A 19,336-nucleotide genomic window follows, 5' to 3' on the forward strand; every position below is an offset into this window, starting at 1 on the left:
AATTCCACTTGGGATGGAAAGTAGACACACAGAGCTTTCCAATGAGCCATCTTGCACTTGATTTGGACAACTGGAACCCACTCAAAAGTTGCTGCAAAGGGGCGCGACCACTCGAGCAGGGGGCGCGACCACTCGAGCTGAATTTGGCAGTTTTGACTTTTCAGGCCAGAAAACACTGTTTTCACCTTGGTTGATGATTTTTACTTGTAGATGATGGATGAATGTATAATTTTCATGGCACATTGATAGATTTTATCTCTCTTTACCCTTCTAGAAGCTTCCTTGATGTAAAAAGTGAATAATTAATGCATGAATGAGTTAGCTAAGTAATAGAGGCAAGTTGTTTGACTGCCTATTATCTAGTGCTTAGTTTAGAATTAGTTCAAACTGCTCCTAGGAAGCTGAGCTCGACCCCTAGAGGTGGGGAAAGGAGTTAGATGGTCTATATTATGCTCTCTCTTTCTCATTTTCATGGTTGGACTCTTGTGGAAGAAAGCTTTCATTGTATATTGTACATCTATCTCTGCAATTTAAGGAAAAGGAAGGCCAGGGTTTTGCAGACATCATTGTGGATTCTTGTGGATTGTTGTGTTGATGGTGTGTTCTCTACATGTTCTTGTAAGTTTTGTTTATGTATTCCACATCTCTCTTTTGCTTCTAATTGGACAGATGAAGTGGTAAAGTTTGAATTCATGCTTTGACATGCTCAGCTTTTTAGTTTGTTCAATATTTATGTTTTCTACTGTCTAGAGAGGATTCAAATTGGTTGTTTGCCCTCTTTAGCTCCTCCTCTATCATTCCTGATCATCCACCTCAGATTAAGGCATCAACACTCACTCCTACCTTGCCCCTAAGACCACCCTGCAAAAACTGTGCTCATTCCCCGCACCCTGAATTGCACTTCCACCAATTGCCACCAAAAACCCCAAAAATCATTAAATCAACCCCCCTTATCAATTTACTAGCCTAAAATCTTTATTATTAATTGGTCAGCCTAATCATATTGAAAGATCTATCGAATCTGACCCGAGAGAGCCTTCTCATACCTCGTAGGGCTAGCTACGAGGTGAAATGGTTTGATGTAGCCTTGAGAGTTTGTCTATCTCAGCCTAGGTGAATTCCAAGCGCTAACAGACCCAATGAACAAATGTGGATCCAGATGGGAAATATGTGAAAAGTAGTTATAGTGAGCTGAGGCGAGTGATGTATGTGATGTCGGGAAGCGAGACCACACGACCAAAATCGGGGTTTCCCATGTAGTGTCACGCCTAAAGCTAGTAGCCGATAGAGGAGATCCCACGGGACTAGGATACAAGGTTAACCAACAAGTTGGACAAAGGGGACAAAAGAACAGACCAAGTCCATTCTTTCCCCCGAGTCCCCCCACTAATCCATGCCTAGAAGTGTCCATGATAAGTAAGCAAAAATACCCAACTACATAATGAAAGCCATACCTTCGGGGTTGGAAGGCCCACCTTTAAACATACAATCATAACAGATGGGTGACGGAACATAATAGCTAGCTCAGGTAGTAGAGATGGTGGCACATCGAGCTATGTAGTGGCTGCAAGGGGTTGTTGGCTGCCGGATGAAGACAATCTAGGAGAAAAAATTCTCCTATGGGTGTCACCCACAGGTGGTGGGTAACAGGGCCTAAAAATGTCACCCCATAGGTTGAAGTAGCTAAAAGAAAGTTAAAAGCATATCATGGCCACAACCAATAAACAAAAGAAAAGAATATTATGAAATGCAAAAGATGGTCGAGACATTAATATAGCATGTGGGCAAAAGTAGAGCATGAGCTCTACCCCTTATTATGGCCGCCACTCTAGTTCCTAGGGCCTCATGAGTGCCCCTGAACCCATGCACATCCCAACCCCTGGTAGGCGAAGAGCTACCCCACCTATAGAGGGTAATAATTGCTTTACATCATACACAACATGCTCTAATTTTCCGAAGCCCCGAGCAGTAATTAAAAGAAAAATCAATAAAAGGTAAAAGGAAAATAAAGAGGAGTTGAAAGACAAAGGCTCGGGTAACTCATGTATCCACAATTTCTCCCTCCGACGTCTATACACCCAATATGTGTACATTCCTCATCATTGCCACCCTTGAACCCATGACATTTGGCCTTGAAACCCTCGTCTTCCCATCCATTCATCATCATTCACATGACACCTATCAATTGAATGATGTACCAGGGACCTATGTTTCCCCTTAAAGGCTGGGAACACTTAATAGGGTTGTTTATTAGCCACTCCTACCTAGGGAGGTAACATTATTACGAGATTGAAGCCCCAAATTTGGAAGGGAAGCCCAATATGAAGTCTCAATCTACCCTTGATTAACAAGCTTGGTTTACTTAGATGCACTCATGAATCATTGTACCTGATGGTGAGGATGCAACACTAGACATTATATGTAATTGGTAGGTGGTTTCATCATGGGCTGGCAACTTAATTGGGGCCCATGTCCACTAGAGGATCATATTGACACCCACAGGGGAAGCGTTGAGAACCATGGGACTCCCATCATGTGGAGAGCATCATCTCATGCCATGGGCACCCTCGTCACCTTCAGCAGTTTGGTCATTTCCCCACTATGTTCACGAGATAATGCACTTGGACTAGTGTGCCTAAGTCGGATTAACAGTGATCACATGGTTTGGCAACTGATCCAAGGCCTAGGGGAGGTTTGTCTCACCCCTTGAGACATGGGAGGGCAAGCACCATCGTCAAAACCCTCAGTATTTGAGCATTACAAGCTTTTCCATCATTGGGAGATTCATGAGACCAGTTTTTGTGACATAATGACTTACATGGAAGATTAGGGGCCATCCCCTAGTTCACGTTTTTTGGGGCCCTCTCACACATTTTGGCACAAAGATGACTCAACATGGACCTCCAACGACCCTACCTCAACATGATGCCATCATTTCGGGCTGCATTTGGATGATTAATTCATAATTTTGTAAAGCTACTTGGTCAGCTTGTGACCAAGGGATGTATCTTGCCCATTTTTATAATGTTGAGGGGCTTAGGCTAATAATTCGACCAAGTAGGACTCGTATAAATAGAACATAACTTCATTTGTATTTGATCATCACACTTGGATGTTGATTTGGGGTAGCATCGGATGTGCTCTAGCCATGAAAATTGGTGGAGAGACTAAAGCACATGAGATCTCCAAGACCCAGAAATTGTTTTGGAAAATTCCATTTGGATGAAAAGTTATTAAAATAATTAATATTTTTAATGAGGTCCTAAGTCTAAACTTAGGAAAATAAAAATATTAATGGGTATTAATAAAGATAGGGATGAGAAGCTTCTAAGAGACGAAGATCAAGTCTATTTTAATCTTAGCCATTGATTAGGGATTTAAACTCGGTCGTTGATTCATCAACAAGACAAGTATAAGAGAAGGTTTGAGGGTCAGTTGGAGATACATTGAGGGAGACCAGTCAGTTCGATTTCTGGAGTGAGGTTTCATGAGAAATTCGAACTAGAGGTTTGGATTGCAGCAAGAGGTAGCAAGTATGGAGCAGAGAGGCAGGGACAGTGCCGGAGGATCAACGCAGAGAACAGAAAGGCAAACGCAGAGCTTCTTAGGAAGACGCAGAGGCAGTAGGACTGCGTAGTCACTGGAGGGCCTGCGTCGGTGACACAGAGAGGCCCAATGCTGAGGCAAAGGCTATCTGGTCTGACGCTGAGCCTAGGAGAGGTGCTGGAGAATTTATCTCTATCGGGTGAGCCAGTTTGCCACTCAGTGTACTTAGAAAAGCTGATTAATAATAAAAATCGTCCTCTGCTGCACCGTTTTCCCACATTGGGTTTTTCCAGGGACAATTGTCCAAAAATATATGTGTTGATGTGTTTGATTCTTGTGCATGTGTTTTTTTTTGTATTATGGTGTGATATATGCAGTAGAATTTATTTTAATATTTATTGAAGGGTTTTCATAAATAACTTATTGGAAAATAAGTAGGTAAAATAATTCAGTTGCTGCAGTGATAGAATTTTCACATGGTATCGAAGCAAGTAATGAGAGACAGGAAGGGAAAATCAATTATGGGTCGAGATCATGATGCAGAGGCATCTATGTCAGGAGACTCGCGTAGATTTTCAGAAAATTGCACAAGAGACAGTAATTTCGATTTCTCTATGTTGGCTTCCAGATTGGAAGAAGAAGTTGCTTGTGTGACAAGCTCTACATCATCAGAGGTATGGTATATAGACAGTGGAGCCTCCTAGCATATCACAGGAATCTGAGAATGTTTCTCAGATTATCAGGAGGAAAGGATGAATTTTTAGATCAACATGGGGAATAAGGCAAAGTGTATTCCAATAGGGAAGTGTACCATAGTGTTTCAAACAAAAATTGGAGAGCAGTTTCGTGTTACCAATGTGTTGCATGTACCAGGACTGGGGATGAACTTACTTTTCATATCGTAACTTCAAGGCAAGGGCTATGACGTTTTCTTCATCAAGGAGAAAGTATACGTCAAACACCTGAGCTGGAAAAAGAAAGTGCAGATCGGAATTAGAAGTGACAAGTTGTACAGGTTACAGCAAGAATCACCAATGGCACTGATAGGCATTAATGGAGACAAGGATTTGATTGAACTATGGCACAAAAGAATGGGACATTTGCACCATGGGGCTCTGAGAATTCTCGGGAAAATTGAAATAGGATTTCTAGATTTTAGTACAGAACGAGATGATGTATGCAGAGGATGTGCTTTGGGCAAGTATGCCAAAGCAGCATTTCCTAGAAGTAAAAACAAGGCCAAGAGTGTACTAGGATTAATACACTCGGATATCTACAGACCTATGTCCACTAAAGCTCTTAGTGGTGTCGAATACTTCGTCACCTTCATTGATGACCACTCAAGGAAAACTTGGATTTATTTTCTGAAAATCAAGGATGAGATTTTCTATCGATTCAAAGAGTTCAAGGCTCTGGTGGAGAACCTGACAGGGAAGAAAATAAAAGTCTTGCGCTCAGATAATGGTGGAGAATATGTCGATAAGGACTTCACTGATTTTTGTGCTAAGGAGGGCATCAGAACAGAGTGGACAATGCCTTACAATCCGGAGCAGAATGGAGTAGCAGAAAGGAAGAATAAGACGATTGTGGAAGCATCTAGGGCCATAATGTATGATTAGGATATGCCAAAATCCCTGTGGGCAGAAGCATGCAACACGCTAGTCTACGTCCAGAACAGAACTCCTCATAGGGCATTGGGCAAGATTACTCTAGAGAAAGTCTTCACCGGGAAGACTCCTAAAGTCAGCCATTTCAGGATATTTTGGAGTTTAGCATATTGCTGTATACCCGAGGAGAAAAGGAAGAAATTAGATCAAACTGCAAAGAAAGGATATCTAGTGGGATATAGCGAGAATGCTAAGGCATATAAAATCTATCTTCCAGGGAGCAGGAAGGTAGTGGTTCGACGAGATGTGAAGTTCATGGAAGATAGGGCCTTCAAAAAATCTCGAGAAATGCCTTCCGAGGAGCAATCAAAAGATGAACCGTTGGTCAAACCACTTTAGCCAACGTAAACCAAGAATTCTTCCTCAGAGTAGGAAGAATCACATGAGGAGGAGCCAATAGAAGCACCTGCTACCAGAGGAAGAACGAGCAGGGAACTTCGACAGATTCTGCGAGATGCAAAAGATTTCATCGGTGCACCAAGAAACAATAAAAGGGAGCGAAAACAGCCAGACACATATTAAGCATTAGTAGCTCAGGATGGGGAGCCTTCCAGTTTTCAGGAGGCTGCTCAACATCAGGTTTGGTTGGATGCGATGGTAGAAGAATACAACTCTATAATGGTGAATGATGTCTGGGAGGTAGTGCCTAGGCCTTAAGACAGATCGGTGGTAGGTTCGAGATGGATCTACAAGATTAAATACGTTGCAGATGGTAGTGTGAAAAAATACAAAGTTAGGTTTGTGGCTAAGGGGTATGCTCAGAAGGAAGGAATTGACTACGAAGAGACCTTCGCCCCAGTAGCTAGGTAAACATCTATTAGAACCGTGATATCCCTTGCAGCACAGATAGGATGGGAGATTCATCAGATGAATGTCAAAACGACATTCTTGAACGGGGTAATAGAAGAGGAGGTATACATTGAACAACTAGAAGGCTTTGAGACACATGAGAAGAAGACTCATGTATGCAGATTAAAGAAAGCCTTGTATGGGCTCAAATAGGCACCTAGAGCGTGGTATGGTCGAATTGATGGCTACTTGCAGAAGATGGGGTTCATCAAGAGTGACGCAGATCCAAATCTCTACTATCTGGTTGTAGAGAATGAGCCTCTAATCCTGGTATTATATGTGGATGATCTCTTCCTGACAGGATCATCCAGGCTCATCGAGGACTGTAAGAAGAATCTAGCCATAGAATTCGACATGAAGGATTTTGGACAGATGCATTATTTTTTTGGGGTTGGAAGTTTGGCAGCAAAAGGGGGAGATCTTCGTTGGACAAGGGAGATATGCTACAGAAATTCTGAAGAGATTCAGGATGCAGGACTGTAGACCTATGGCTACTCCAATGATCACCAACTGGAAGAAAATTGATGCGTTAGAAGACAAGGATGTTGATCCCACCTTGTACAGGCAACTCATAGGGTCCCTGATTTATCTGGTCAATACTAGGCCAGACATTTGTTACGTTGTCAACACCCTTAGCCAGTTCATGGTGGAACCGAAGAGGGCACACTAGGCAGCAGCCAAACATGTTCTTAGATATATATAGGGAACAATTGATTATGGACTCTTGTACACCAAGAGTAAGGATATCAAATTGAGTGGATTTACTGATGCAGATTGGGTTGGAAGTTCAGTGGATCGGAAAAGTACCTCTGGGTACTGTTTCAACATTGGATCGAGAATGACCTCCTGGTGCAGTAGGAAATAGAAATTCGTAGCTCTGAGCTCAGTTGAAGTAGAATATATGGCCGCAAGAACAGCTTCGTGCGAAGCCATATGGCTTAGAAAACTGCTTGTGAACCTATTCAGAAGAAAGATGGAGCGACTAGGACCATGTGTGATAATCAGAGTTGCATCAAGCTCTCTAAGAATCCAGTATTTCACAATCGGTCAAAGCACATTGATATTCGGTGTCACTTTGTTAGAGACTGTGTCCAACGAGGAGCTGTACAATTGAGTTATACTCTTACAGGAGAACAGGTGGCAGACATCCTTATCGAGGCCCTTGGAAGAACAAAGTTTGATTATTTCAGGGAGAAGATGCGAATGATGAAGAATCCATTTCAATAGTAGAAATGGGTATGATGTTGCAGTGCAGATGCAGTGTTGGGAAGAAGGACCAGCAACAACACAAATGCAGAGGGAGTTGCAGTGTCGGGAAGAAGGACCAGTAGCAACACGGATGCAGAGGGAGCTGCAATACAAATGTAGCAGTGGCAATGGTAGAGCCATGGGCAGCAATACAGGATGCAGCAGTGCAGAGGATGTTGGGCAGGAAGGCCAAACATCAGCACAGGTACTGGTTCCGAATGATCAGGGTGATGCTCGCTTATGGAGTATTACTAGAGCACCTTCCTCGCTAAGAGGGAGTGTTGATTTGGGGTAGAATCGGATCTGCTCTAGCCATGAAAATTGGTGGAGAGACTAAAGCACATGAGATCTCCAAGACCCATAAGTCGTTTTGGAAAATTCCATCTGGATGAAAAGTTATTAAAACAATTAATATTTTTAATGAGATCCTAAGTCTAAACTTAGGAAAATAAAATTATTAATGGGTATTAATAAAGATAAGGATGAGAAGCTTCTAAGAGATGAAGATCAAGTCTATTTTAATCTTAGCCGTTGATTAGGGACTTAATTTCGGTCGTTGATTCATCAACAGGAAAAGTATAAGAGAAGGCTTGAGGGTCAGTTGAAGATACACTGAGGGAGACCAGTCAGTTTTGAATTCTGGAGCGTGGTTTGCTGAGAAATTCGAACTAGAGGTCTGGATCGCAGCAAGAGGTAGCGAGTACGAAGCAGAGAGGCAGGGACAGTGTCGGAGGATCAGCACAGAGATCAGAAAGGCAGACGCAAAGCTTCTCAGGAAGATGCAGAGGCAGTGGGACTACGCAATCACTGGAGGGCCTGTGTGCGTGATGCAGAGAGGCCCAGTGTTGACGCAGAGAGGCAGAGTGCTGACGTAGAGGGTCTGGGAGCTGCGCTGAGGCTAGTTGGTCTGATGCTGAGCCTAGGAGAGGTGCCGAAGAATTTATCTCTGTCGGGTGAGCCAGTCTGGCACCCAATGTACTCAAAAAAGCTGATTAATAATAAAAATCCTCCTTTGCTACACCGGTTTTGCTGCATTGGGTTTTTCCGGGGAAAATTGTCCAAAAATATCTGTGTTCATGTGTTTGATTCTTGTGCATGTATTTGTTCCTGTATTATGGTGTGATATTTGTAGTAGAATTTATTTTAATATTTACTGAAGGGTTTTCGTAAATAACTGAATGGAAAATAAGTAGGTAAAATAAATCAGTTGCTGCAGCGATAGAATTTTCACATTGGATTCTTTCTCTTGTAAAGAACTCGCACTTGTTTCTTTGGCTATTGGAGACTCTTTGGATGCATTTTGATGTATGGAGATGATTCACACTTCTTCTTTGGAGTTATTTTCTTGAGTAATGGATGGATATATTGCATGCCTTCCTATAAGTGCCTAATGTTGATGAAACCTTTCTCTTGAATTTGTTTAATGTATGGAATTGTTGCTCTAGAATATGCTAAATTCATGCCCTAATTGTTGAAGATTGATTTTGGAAAGCTTTCTAGTAGAGTATTGCATATGTTATCCAATGTATGGCATGTAATGAATGTTCCTAGTGGATGAATATATTTGAATTCTCCATGAAACTCCATTATTTCTTGAAGTAGGTAAATGTTGAAAATTGGCATCTAAGGCATCGATTTTGAACCTCCTTAGGGACGTTTTATCTCATCTTGAACATCCTAAGACGCCATATGCCCAAAGGACAAGGCATTAGTCCAAGCCCTTGTTGGTCAAACTATCTCTTTCTCCATAATTTTTCCTCTTAAAACTCGGTCCTTTAAGGCTAGAGTGAAAATCTAGGGCTTGCAACAAAATTTTAGGGAGGAGACTTTTTGGGAATTTGAGAGCCCAAACATCAAGCTTAGGGTCTAGGCTACCTGTGCTCCAAGTTTGGTGGGCATCCACTCAAGTTTAATCCATAAAATCTCGTCCTAGGCATTGCTCCAAGTGGGAAACCTAGTTTCTTCTCCTTCAACTTGAGGACTTCCTTGAAGGTTGTATGAGCTTAGTACTTGTTGAAGTAAAATGCAAGAAGCCTTTTCTTTTAGGCCTTGACCTTGTGAATACCTATAACCATTGAAAATCTCAAAACCCTAGGTCTTGTGCCTTCTTTTCTAGGGTTTTTCTTAGAGAGCGATTTGCTTCTTTGAATCCTTGTATTTTTATTGAGTCTCTCTTTCAAGTGAACCCTAGCTCCATCACTTTCTACCCTCAACCCTAAAATATCTATTATAGGTGATCATAAGCATACCGAGACTCCTCCCATCGGTGAAAGTCTGCAAAGAGTAGGGGACATTGGTTGTGGTGACAATGGGCCATTGCCCCATTGTTAACACTTAGTCTAGTTCTTTGTCCTATAGATTTCCCTCCCTAGGGCCTACTAGATTTTGTGGTAACAAACCCTTTCAACGCAATTTAAAAAAGAAAAAAATACAATGATTTATGGCTGGGCGAGCCTAGTATTCAATCGAGCTGGTCAGTTTTATACAATGCTACCAAGGACCCTTCGAATTTAATTAAAAAAACTAATTTATGACTGGGGAAGCCTAGTATTTGACCATATTCTCCTACTAATGCTATGCAGTTAATGCTAATGTTAAATAAAGTAAAAGTGACATTCTCCTTTATCTTTTATTTTCACCATTTTACTTAAATTTTCAACATTACCATTAATTGACTCAAGATGTTTGAGAGTGGTTTTGAACTCATTGGATTTCATATGGAAAAAGTAGAATTTTAGATTCCTCTCAAAATCCAGCAGACTTAACATTTTTTATGATATTAGGATTGTGAGGATTGCAATGTTTCCATTGGATTTTATCATGTATGAGTGTATGGAACTAGCATTTAATCAAGAGTACCAACTCCTCTATGTACCTTCAATGTTAGTGGAACTGATTGTTGAACTCCTCTATCATGATCCTAGTAAAAATGTAGCCATCACCTAAACAAGATCTTGACTTGACATACTAAGGTTTTTCTATCTTATTTTAATGCTTAGAGGGTAATACTGATGACGAAGATCCGAATACACGCAAAGATTTTGATGATATGTAGGTATTTGTTGTAGCATGATATTTTTTGGATTCTAGAGGTCATCTAGGACTTGTTATTTGTTGATGAATTTTCAGTTCAGAGATGGATTCAACTCAACGCTATTTTGGTTATGTGCACCCTTACATGCTATATAAATGAGAACTTTTGCTTATTTGTGTATAAATGGTTTGGTTTCATATGGATGCACATGAACATGTATGTTTTTCTTTAAATTTTGAATATTTTATGTGATTTTGGTTGACCGGTTTTTTGGTCCAGTTTTTTTACTAGTTTTGGGTCCGGTTTTGAGTGTTGACCTGTTCCAGGTCTGGGGGTCTACCGGTTCGATGACTGGTCTGGCTCTGATAATGGTGGTCGCTACGGAGAATTTCGGGTTTGCATGCTAGCGCCATTGACAAAGCATCCCTCCAATCAACACCATGTTTGGGAAGATTGTAAATTCCCAAAAACAAATGTAATAATGTCAAGTCAGAAAGTAAACTGATGTTAAGAAACAAAAACTAAAAGAAAAAGCATCTACATCAGATCTATACTCGTATAATAAAACATGAAGTTAAAGTACTATAAAAGAAAGGGGTATTTATTTATAGTCCCAGTTCTAAATCAAAAACTAAGAAGTACGTTGTGAATTAAAAACCACCATACTCTTAGGAAAAGGTTATTAGTGGTTTAAGGTACAATTAAAAGCCCAAGTTCAATAAAACATGATCTAATTTAAGGTCATTTCTAGAGGAAGGATATAAGTAGAAAGAATTTGGAGTCCAGTCAATATAAGAAAGAAAGATTTGTTTATTACGATCTTATAATGATCACCTACTTTTTATTAGAACTAAGAGGAACTATTCAAAGTAAAATCGTTTTCATTGTCATTAACATAAGCAAGATTCATAATTATAAGATATCAAATTGGCAAATCAGTTACAAATTCTGAAGACAAATATCAATGCATGCCAAACTTGTGGTGAGGAATAAGATGAAATCAACAAATTACGAGTGATGATTGGCGACCATGCCTTGGAAATCATAGTTTTAAGAATATGCCATCATGTGGACATAATTTTAGGTGCACCATGGATGAAAACATAAAGTCCCTTCATCTTAAAATTTTAGAAGAAATTTCTAACATTTGTTCATATTAAAACGAAGATACCATGGCAGAACATTACAATAAAGTCTTGTGCGGAAGTGACCTCATCAGTAAACTCTTATAATGTGTTAAGATGCCACCATTCAAGGTGATCTAAAGGGGCACAGGAAGAAACTTGAAAAAGACAACTTAGACAGTTACAAGACCTTAAAGAAATGAATCAACTTTTAGACAAAGAAATAATTCATTGACTAAAACAAGAGAGAGACAGAGAAATTGCTTGTTTAAAAATTTGAAATGACACCTTTCTCACGGAGGTTAAAAAAATGGAAGTAGATGTTGGTGACAAAGAACATAAATCAACCCAATTGAGTAATGGATATTTTCAGGATCCAGAGTACAAACGACAGATACAAAGACTTTAGCAAATCCAAGTGCTGATACTAACAAAACATCAGTAATTGACAGAATGATCCAAGTGTATGAGGAAGACATAAATACCCAAATGAAATCAGAAGATCCCTAAAATTGAGATCAAGAGGAATCAGGTTACAAGGACACCTTGTCAACTTCCTAATCACAAGAGCCTTCACATTCACTGATCAGCCTATCAACATCATTCTGAACTAGGACAACACTCCATTCTGAAGAATCAGTTCCTACACAATTTGATATCAAAATTGAAATCATCCTTAGAATTCCATTACAAGAAGTTCCATCCAAGAACCCTATCAACAAACACTGCCAAAGAAGATTGACCTAGGATGGATTGATCCATCTACAATGTGACAGTACTGTTCACAACTTTAAAGGACATTTTGTGGGTTTCTTTAACTACTTTGTGGACGGAGCACTTTGAGCTAAGGTGACGTGTAATGAACATAAATTAGTTTATTTGTTGCAATAGTTATTATGACTTGAGGGTAGCGTCCCTTATCATGAACATGTCTCTTTGGCACAATATAACGAGTATAAGGAGTCTTCTTGACTAGCTTTTAATCATCATTATATCATTCATTCTTATTAAATATTGTTTCTGTCTTTTGGACATTATATTATGGGTTCTTGTCCCTGTTACATGGGAAAAAAATTGGAAATATAGCTATGAAAATTGTGAATTTGAACATAGAAGGCTATTTCAAAGCATTGAAACAGATTAGCTGGGCATGGAAAATATCACAGTCATCTTTCCTGGTTCTAGCAATATGGTGCAATTCTTTGCATCAGAATTGTTTTGACTCGGTTATCTTAATTTTATCAACTCTGTGTGGGCATTTAGGTCTTGGATGTTTGTTTGCATGTTTCCTATGTTGCTTAGGCATTTCAATTCACCTATATGGATCCACCTATTGGAATGTTGAGTAGATCAAATTGTCCTTTGGCCATGATATTTCAATTTGTTAACTCTTGTATATCTTTATTGTCACCGTTGTCTGTTTACAGTTATTCTAGGGGATACATATGATTCAAGGTCTTTGCAGTCAATAGCTTATGGAGCAGATACAATAATTCATGAGTGCACTCTTCCAGAGGAAGATGCTGATGAAGCTTTTGAGAAAACTCACTCAACTGCAAGTATGTATCTGAAACATTGCTGCCAAGCTTTCATCCTTTTAAACATAAGTATCAGTGTTGAGAGCATTAACAGTCTATGTGAGATACAACGGCATATTGTATGCAAAATAAGATCTAACTAGTAGTCTTGTTATCTTGCAAAGGAAGTCATGGGTTCCTGTATCATAAGTTATATTTTGAAATTTTATTGGCATAAATAGGTTGTGTACTTCATAAAAAAATACTTTTTTTTGAAAATATAATGATAAGTATTAAAAATTCATTACATGCATTGAATATTATGCATCTAATTTAGTCATTCACTGTTCAAGCATGTTAGATCCTGTTGCCACTCAAAATGTATAGGTAAAATGCAACAACTAACAGGACGGGGGCTATCACTCTGATCCCCAGCGTCTCTATTCTAGTTGTCTCCCAACAGCGGGTTATGGGGGGTAGTCCCTATGGAATGTGAGAATGTGAGATTTGTTGGCAACCAACAAATTTGAGAGACACAACCGAATGGCCTAGCGACTTGGTTAATTTAGCAAGTTTTAGAGATTAAATTAGATTATTGTGTGAGACTAGTGCCTTATGGAGTCAAACACTTGTTTTATATCAATTATATACCAAATGACCGGATGAACAGTTGTTGCTTGGAGATGTTTTGCTATGCTATATGTTATGCAAATCCTACAACCTAGGTGAGATGCAAAAATCTTGGTTTATTTTAATTATATGCTTAGCTAAATGTATCCCTTAATCCTCAGTTGTTTTGAGGCGATTCTCTAAAGTAGGTTGTAGAGAGAAGTCAATTCGAAGCAAGCAATGGCTTGGTTAACGATACCTCTCCTTTAAATCTAATTATCCGATGCCTTTGGCGCTGCAGACACTGTGGCTTTGACAACTGCAAGGTCATCGTGTTAACCACTAGAGAGGGTCTATCCTTCGCAAGCTAAAAGAAGAAGGGTGGCCCTATATGTCTATGAACCAAGCTTATGCTTGGAGGTTAGTTAATTAGTGCAAAAGTAGGCCTAGGATGTAAATGCGAGATGGCAAGTGCTCTTAAGGTGAAATTTGATTAATGTTCTCAAGTACTTAGATGATCTTTCATTTAAGACAATAGAGCACTTAAACATTATATGAATGATAAACCCAACCACAAGAGAAAGTGCTAAAACTCAAGGAGATATTGCTTATATAAAAGATAGACAATTGCTCAAGTGATAAATAGAACAAGATCAATGCTACAATTAGAAAAGTTTAGATACAAGATAGCATCCAATTTAACCATTAACCACAAGTCCACTTATCCAATGGCAAAGGGAAATTTAGAGCATTTATCCACAATGTTATTTAGAGCTATTAGCTAATCACATTAAACACTAAGAACACTTATGTGTGTGAATATGCAAGAGTGAAGTTAGATGTCAATGACCAAAATTTAACCCAAATCACTTCAACCACAATTACTTATGAATTGCTAGAGTCTATTAGCCAATTTCAGATGGTTATATGAATTTTATTACTGCTGCAACCTTGCGTTCAGAGATCTGAAATTTTATATCAGCAGCCAAAAGACAATGTTCAATGCCCAAAACAAGCTAGAAAATTCATGCATTCAAATTTCCAATGATTACCAATGATTATTAGACTGCTTTTAAGTTGTAGATCAGATTTATTATGTTCAGATCAGACCTCAAAATGATGTATATCAGACTTAGAAAAACTCAGAAAATCAGTGATTCAGTCCTCAATAAACCCACAAGGTGCAAAATTATTAATGCCACATTAGCTCCAATGATTAATAATTAGGATGAGTGATTATTAGGCGAATTTCAGTCAATTCTAATCAGTTAATTTAAGTTATATGACTGCATTAGATGGCTGTAGCAAAACATAGATGAAAAACAAGAGGGGAGGATGCAAACTCTTAGGCCTAATGGCCTAGTTTGATGACTAGTTGCCCTCCAAATGGCTTGAGACTTGGGCCAATGACCTGCAACACAAATTGTCAGCTGAAAACAAATAGATCAGCCCTCTTATGTCTGCAACCATGGCACTAGTGGCTGGTTGAGTACTTGCTTGGCAACTTTGACCCTTGAAACCCTAGCCCAAGAGGCTAGTTAAGTTGCAAAACTAAGTGTTAGCCAAATAAATTCAAAATTTTTGATGCAAATGATACATCACACCCTCCTGCTTATTATAACCCCATTCATCATTTTTCCCATCCGGTTCCACATGTGTCCACTGGGTCGACATAGGGTTAGCCTGCCCCTCCCCTTGTCCACATCTTGGGTCGAGCCTGGAACGATGCCCCGGAGGTTGATGCAGCTAAAAAGAAAAGAAAGAAAAGCACAAGCTGACCACTCTCAACAAGAAATGTACCACAAAATGAAAAAGATGGTCGAGACATACAAATTTAGCACGAGGGCAAAAGTCAAACATGAGCTCTACCCCTTATCCATGGCCATCACCTTGGTTCCCATGGGCCCTAAACGAGCCCCCTCCATCATTAAGGAACCCATGATTGTCCCAACCCGGGCAATGAAATGCCCCACCTCAAAAGGGGGTACCTACTGCTTCATCCTGCACCATGCTCTCCTCCCCGGGAGCCCCGACCAATTATGAAGAAAAATCAATCAAAGGCAAAAGGCATATGAAGAATGGTGGAAGAAAAAGGTCGGGTAACTCATGTACCATGATTTTCTCCCTCCTACACTCATATACCTAGGTGTGGGCTTCCCTTATTATAGTTTCCCTTGTACCATGGCATGTGGCTTGGAGCATTCCCTTGATCCCCACCCTATTCCATCACTATATCATTTGCCACATACCACCTGATGGATGTACCATGGGCATGTCACCCTTTTTAAAGGTTGAGACTACCTAATAGGGTCCTTGATTAACCCCCTTACCGAGCCTGGAGACACTTGTACATGCCACAGCCCACTATGGAAGGGCATGCCACCATGAAGTACCCAATTGGTTCCATGACTTGTAATCTCTTTTACTTGATTATTCTAATGATTTGTTGTATTGGAGGGAAAGGGGACGCTTTGGATCTTATGCAGGATTGCAGGTGGGTCTCCATTTGGGGCTTGTTCCCCCTATATGGGGTCCAATCCCTCTAGAGGGCCACATTGGCACTTGTAGGGTGAGTGTTCAGAGCCATGAGCCTCCACCATAGTAGAGAGTACTTCACAGATCCCTAGCACTGCTCATTGATTCCTTATGTTCCAACTTTTGGATGAGGATGATGCACTTGGTTCACTGTGCCCAACCGGCTTCACACTTGCACCATACACTTGGTGGATGTTATAGGGTCCAAATGAGGACGTGTCTCACTGCAGGAGACAAGGGTAGTGCTTATGTCATCATCCTGGCCTTTATAGATGGTTTACAAACATGTAATATTCCCAACGGACATTTACAATGATAAACAGAGCCAATATAACAAAAACACGTACCAAAAATTTACAGTACATTAAACAACCAAAGATCTCCATAAACTGCGTTGATCTAAGCCATTTTATTGATATAATTCCTGGGTACAAAAGTAAAATCAGAAAGCATGCACCTGGGCTTGCCCAAGGCAAGCTAACAATGTCCAGGTGATGAAATCAGCTGCTCTAACATGCAATGTGGCTGTCCCCAACAATCTTTGCGCTGTCCCAGTGAAAACTGCACTGTTGGCTGCAAATAATCGCTGCTAGGGCCTCCTCTGGTGCTCAAAAAATTCTGGGAAATTAACCCTAGGCTCTCCACCAATAACCCACAAAAACCCACGAAGGAATTGGCCAAATGTTGACCTTGGAATTTCGGCCCAATTTTCCCCTAACTCCTCTAGTTGTTGTTTGATTTGGGACCTTTGTTTTCCACCTCAAATCTGCCTAGAAAATTCTGCCAAATTAACCTTGGCCTCTCCTCAGTAAACCCATAAAGGGTTTGTCCTAGTTTTCATGCTCCAAAATTGACCCCAAATGCTTGGCCCTCCTCCACAAGTAGAAGATGTAACCTGTAGCAGATGTTGCATTTGTTGCTCCACCAAAATGCTGGAAAATCCCCCACAATCCCCTCCAATCCAACTCCAAATGGCCCAACTCCTCAATCTCTCCCTCAAGCCTTCCCCACACTTGGCCCCCACAATTGACTGCGCAATCCTGGGCAAGATGACGCAAGCTCGATCCCCAGAAATTTTTACTATTGAATGTGGATATCTCTCCTCCTGCAATTTCCCTTTTTTCCTCCTGCAATTTGGACAATGAAAGCCCAACAATGGATGTCGCCTCAATTCCTGACTCCCGCTCTTCAAAGGAACTGCGTACTCCCTAGTTTTGCATCCCAACTAGCCAAGGAAATTTGTGGAGCATTGTGGTATCCTCCCAACTACCAAAGATGAGTAGAATTTGCCTCCCTAGGGTGCTAGAAATTGTAACTATGTTCAGTTTTAATACTCTTGTCAAAAGAATAAAGAAAATATTTTTTATTATTGTAACAATGACTTATTAAAGCATGGGTTTCATTCTTGGGTCATCATTATATTAATCAAAGTCCCCATTGTGGACTCCTAGGATTAATATTGAGTTTATGGATTCACTGTATATTTGAAGAGACCCTTCTTGGGCTTTCGAATCATGTAAAAAGGTTTTGTATCAAGTCAAATATGAATTATGTACCCTCCACGTCATGTCGGCCTAAGGACCCCCATTCGACCCACAAGAAACCTATATATTGAAGGAGGTTGAATTCATTTGGATCACTCACTCTCAAGGAGGTTCGATATCTAAAGAAGAGCTGGAGAAGTGCGAAGTTTGTTGCCAGGAGGACTAAAGAAGTGCGAGTTTGGGGGAGTCTCTAAAGAAGAAGAAAATCGATTTTTTTTGGTGTGTCTCTCTCTCTGTTTCGTGGTATGGATTGGGAGATCGAAGTCTCCTAAGATTTCACTGTTGCAGGAAGCTGCATGTTGTCGAACGCTTCTACCTCGTCAAAGTTGCTGGATGGGTTGAAAATCTTGGAGGCTGACATGGTGTGGAGGGAAAGTTTGGTCTTGGTCTAGGGTAAAGAGTCTCAAAGAATACTATTGAAAGGAAGAATTATCTTGACTAGGTTTTCCCCTCGAGGGGGGTTTTGCCCTAGCATGTGCCTATATCTTGTGTCTCTTGTTTTGTGATCTTCATATATGTATAATTGCTTGATGAAAGATAAGATAATAAAGAAGTAAAAGAGGGCAACATGCTCGCAAGTAATTATGAAGAAAGGAGAATCAAACCCTAATATAATTTCTTTGATTTTCCAACATGGTATCGGAGCAAAGGTCCATAGAAGTCGAAGATCACTTCGTTGGCATGGATTCTCCCTCTATGGTAAACTACATAAGATTGGGTTTCAACTCTGCTGGAAGATGGATCAAGAAGATCATCTACTACTTATTCAACAATGTCAAGAGTTAAGGATTCTTGGCTGCCTTTACAGGTTCTCTTATTGATGACAATGCATGGATCATTGATAGTGGAGCATTAAGATGCATGACAGGTGAAAGCAAGCAACTTCACACACTATCAAACGAGTCATCCTCTCATGCAGTGGAATTGGGTGACAACAAAAGCTATGCTGTTAGAGGCCTAGAATCTACATCATTGAAGCTAGATAATGGATTGAAGTTGCATCTCAACAACATTCTCTATGTTCCAGGTTTGAAAAAGAATTTACTTTATATTTCTTGTTTAGAAGATAAAGGGGAAAGGATTTCTTTTGTTGATGGAAAAGTATTGGTTTGGGGAAAGAACTCTAGTATTGACAAAGCTAGGGTTATTGGAGTTCGTGAAGGAAGTCTTTATCGGGTTATCACTCCATCTCCTCAAGCTTTGGTTCATATGGAAATAAGTCCCATTGAACTATGGCATCGAAGGTATGGTCATCTTCATTATAGGGTCATCCCTACTCTTAGTCAATTGGTTCATGGTATTCCTGATATGAAGTTAGATCATGAAGGTGTGTGCAAGGGATGCTCTTTGGGGAAGCATACAAGAAAGCCATTTCATCAATAGTGAATCTAGATCTAAAGAAATATTAGATCTCATCCATTTCGATGTATGCGGGCCCATGTTTGACAAAACACTTGGAGGACATCTCTATTATGTAACATTCATTGATGACCATTCAAGGAAGACATGGCTCTACCTACTCAAAACTAAAGATGAAGTATTTGATAAATTCAAGGAGTTCAAGGTTGAGGTGGAAACCCTAACCAAAAGAAAGATAAAGACTCTAAGGTCTGACAATGGTGGGGAATACACCTCTAAAAAATTAGTTTCATATTGTAAGGAT

General features: G+C 40.1%; 1 protein-coding gene across 2 annotated transcripts in view; it reads left to right on the plus strand.

Moving 5' to 3' along the window:
- LOC149217318 (uncharacterized) overlaps window positions 1-19,336 on the plus strand; it is a 367,700-nt gene that overhangs the window by 279,336 nt on the left and 69,028 nt on the right. For both annotated transcript variants that reach the window (XM_089392977.1, XM_089392976.1), the window contains one exon: window positions 12,896-13,027. In XM_089392977.1, the coding sequence (XP_089249103.1) occupies window positions 12,896-13,027 (132 nt within the window). The remainder of the gene's footprint in view (window positions 1-12,895; window positions 13,028-19,336) is intronic.

The sequence above is a fragment of the Pinus tabuliformis genome, chromosome 1_1 (genome assembly GCF_031772625.1).
Source record: "Pinus tabuliformis cultivar Carrire ecotype Pingquan chromosome 1_1, CPIR1, whole genome shotgun sequence".
NCBI lineage: Eukaryota > Viridiplantae > Streptophyta > Pinopsida > Pinales > Pinaceae > Pinus > Pinus tabuliformis.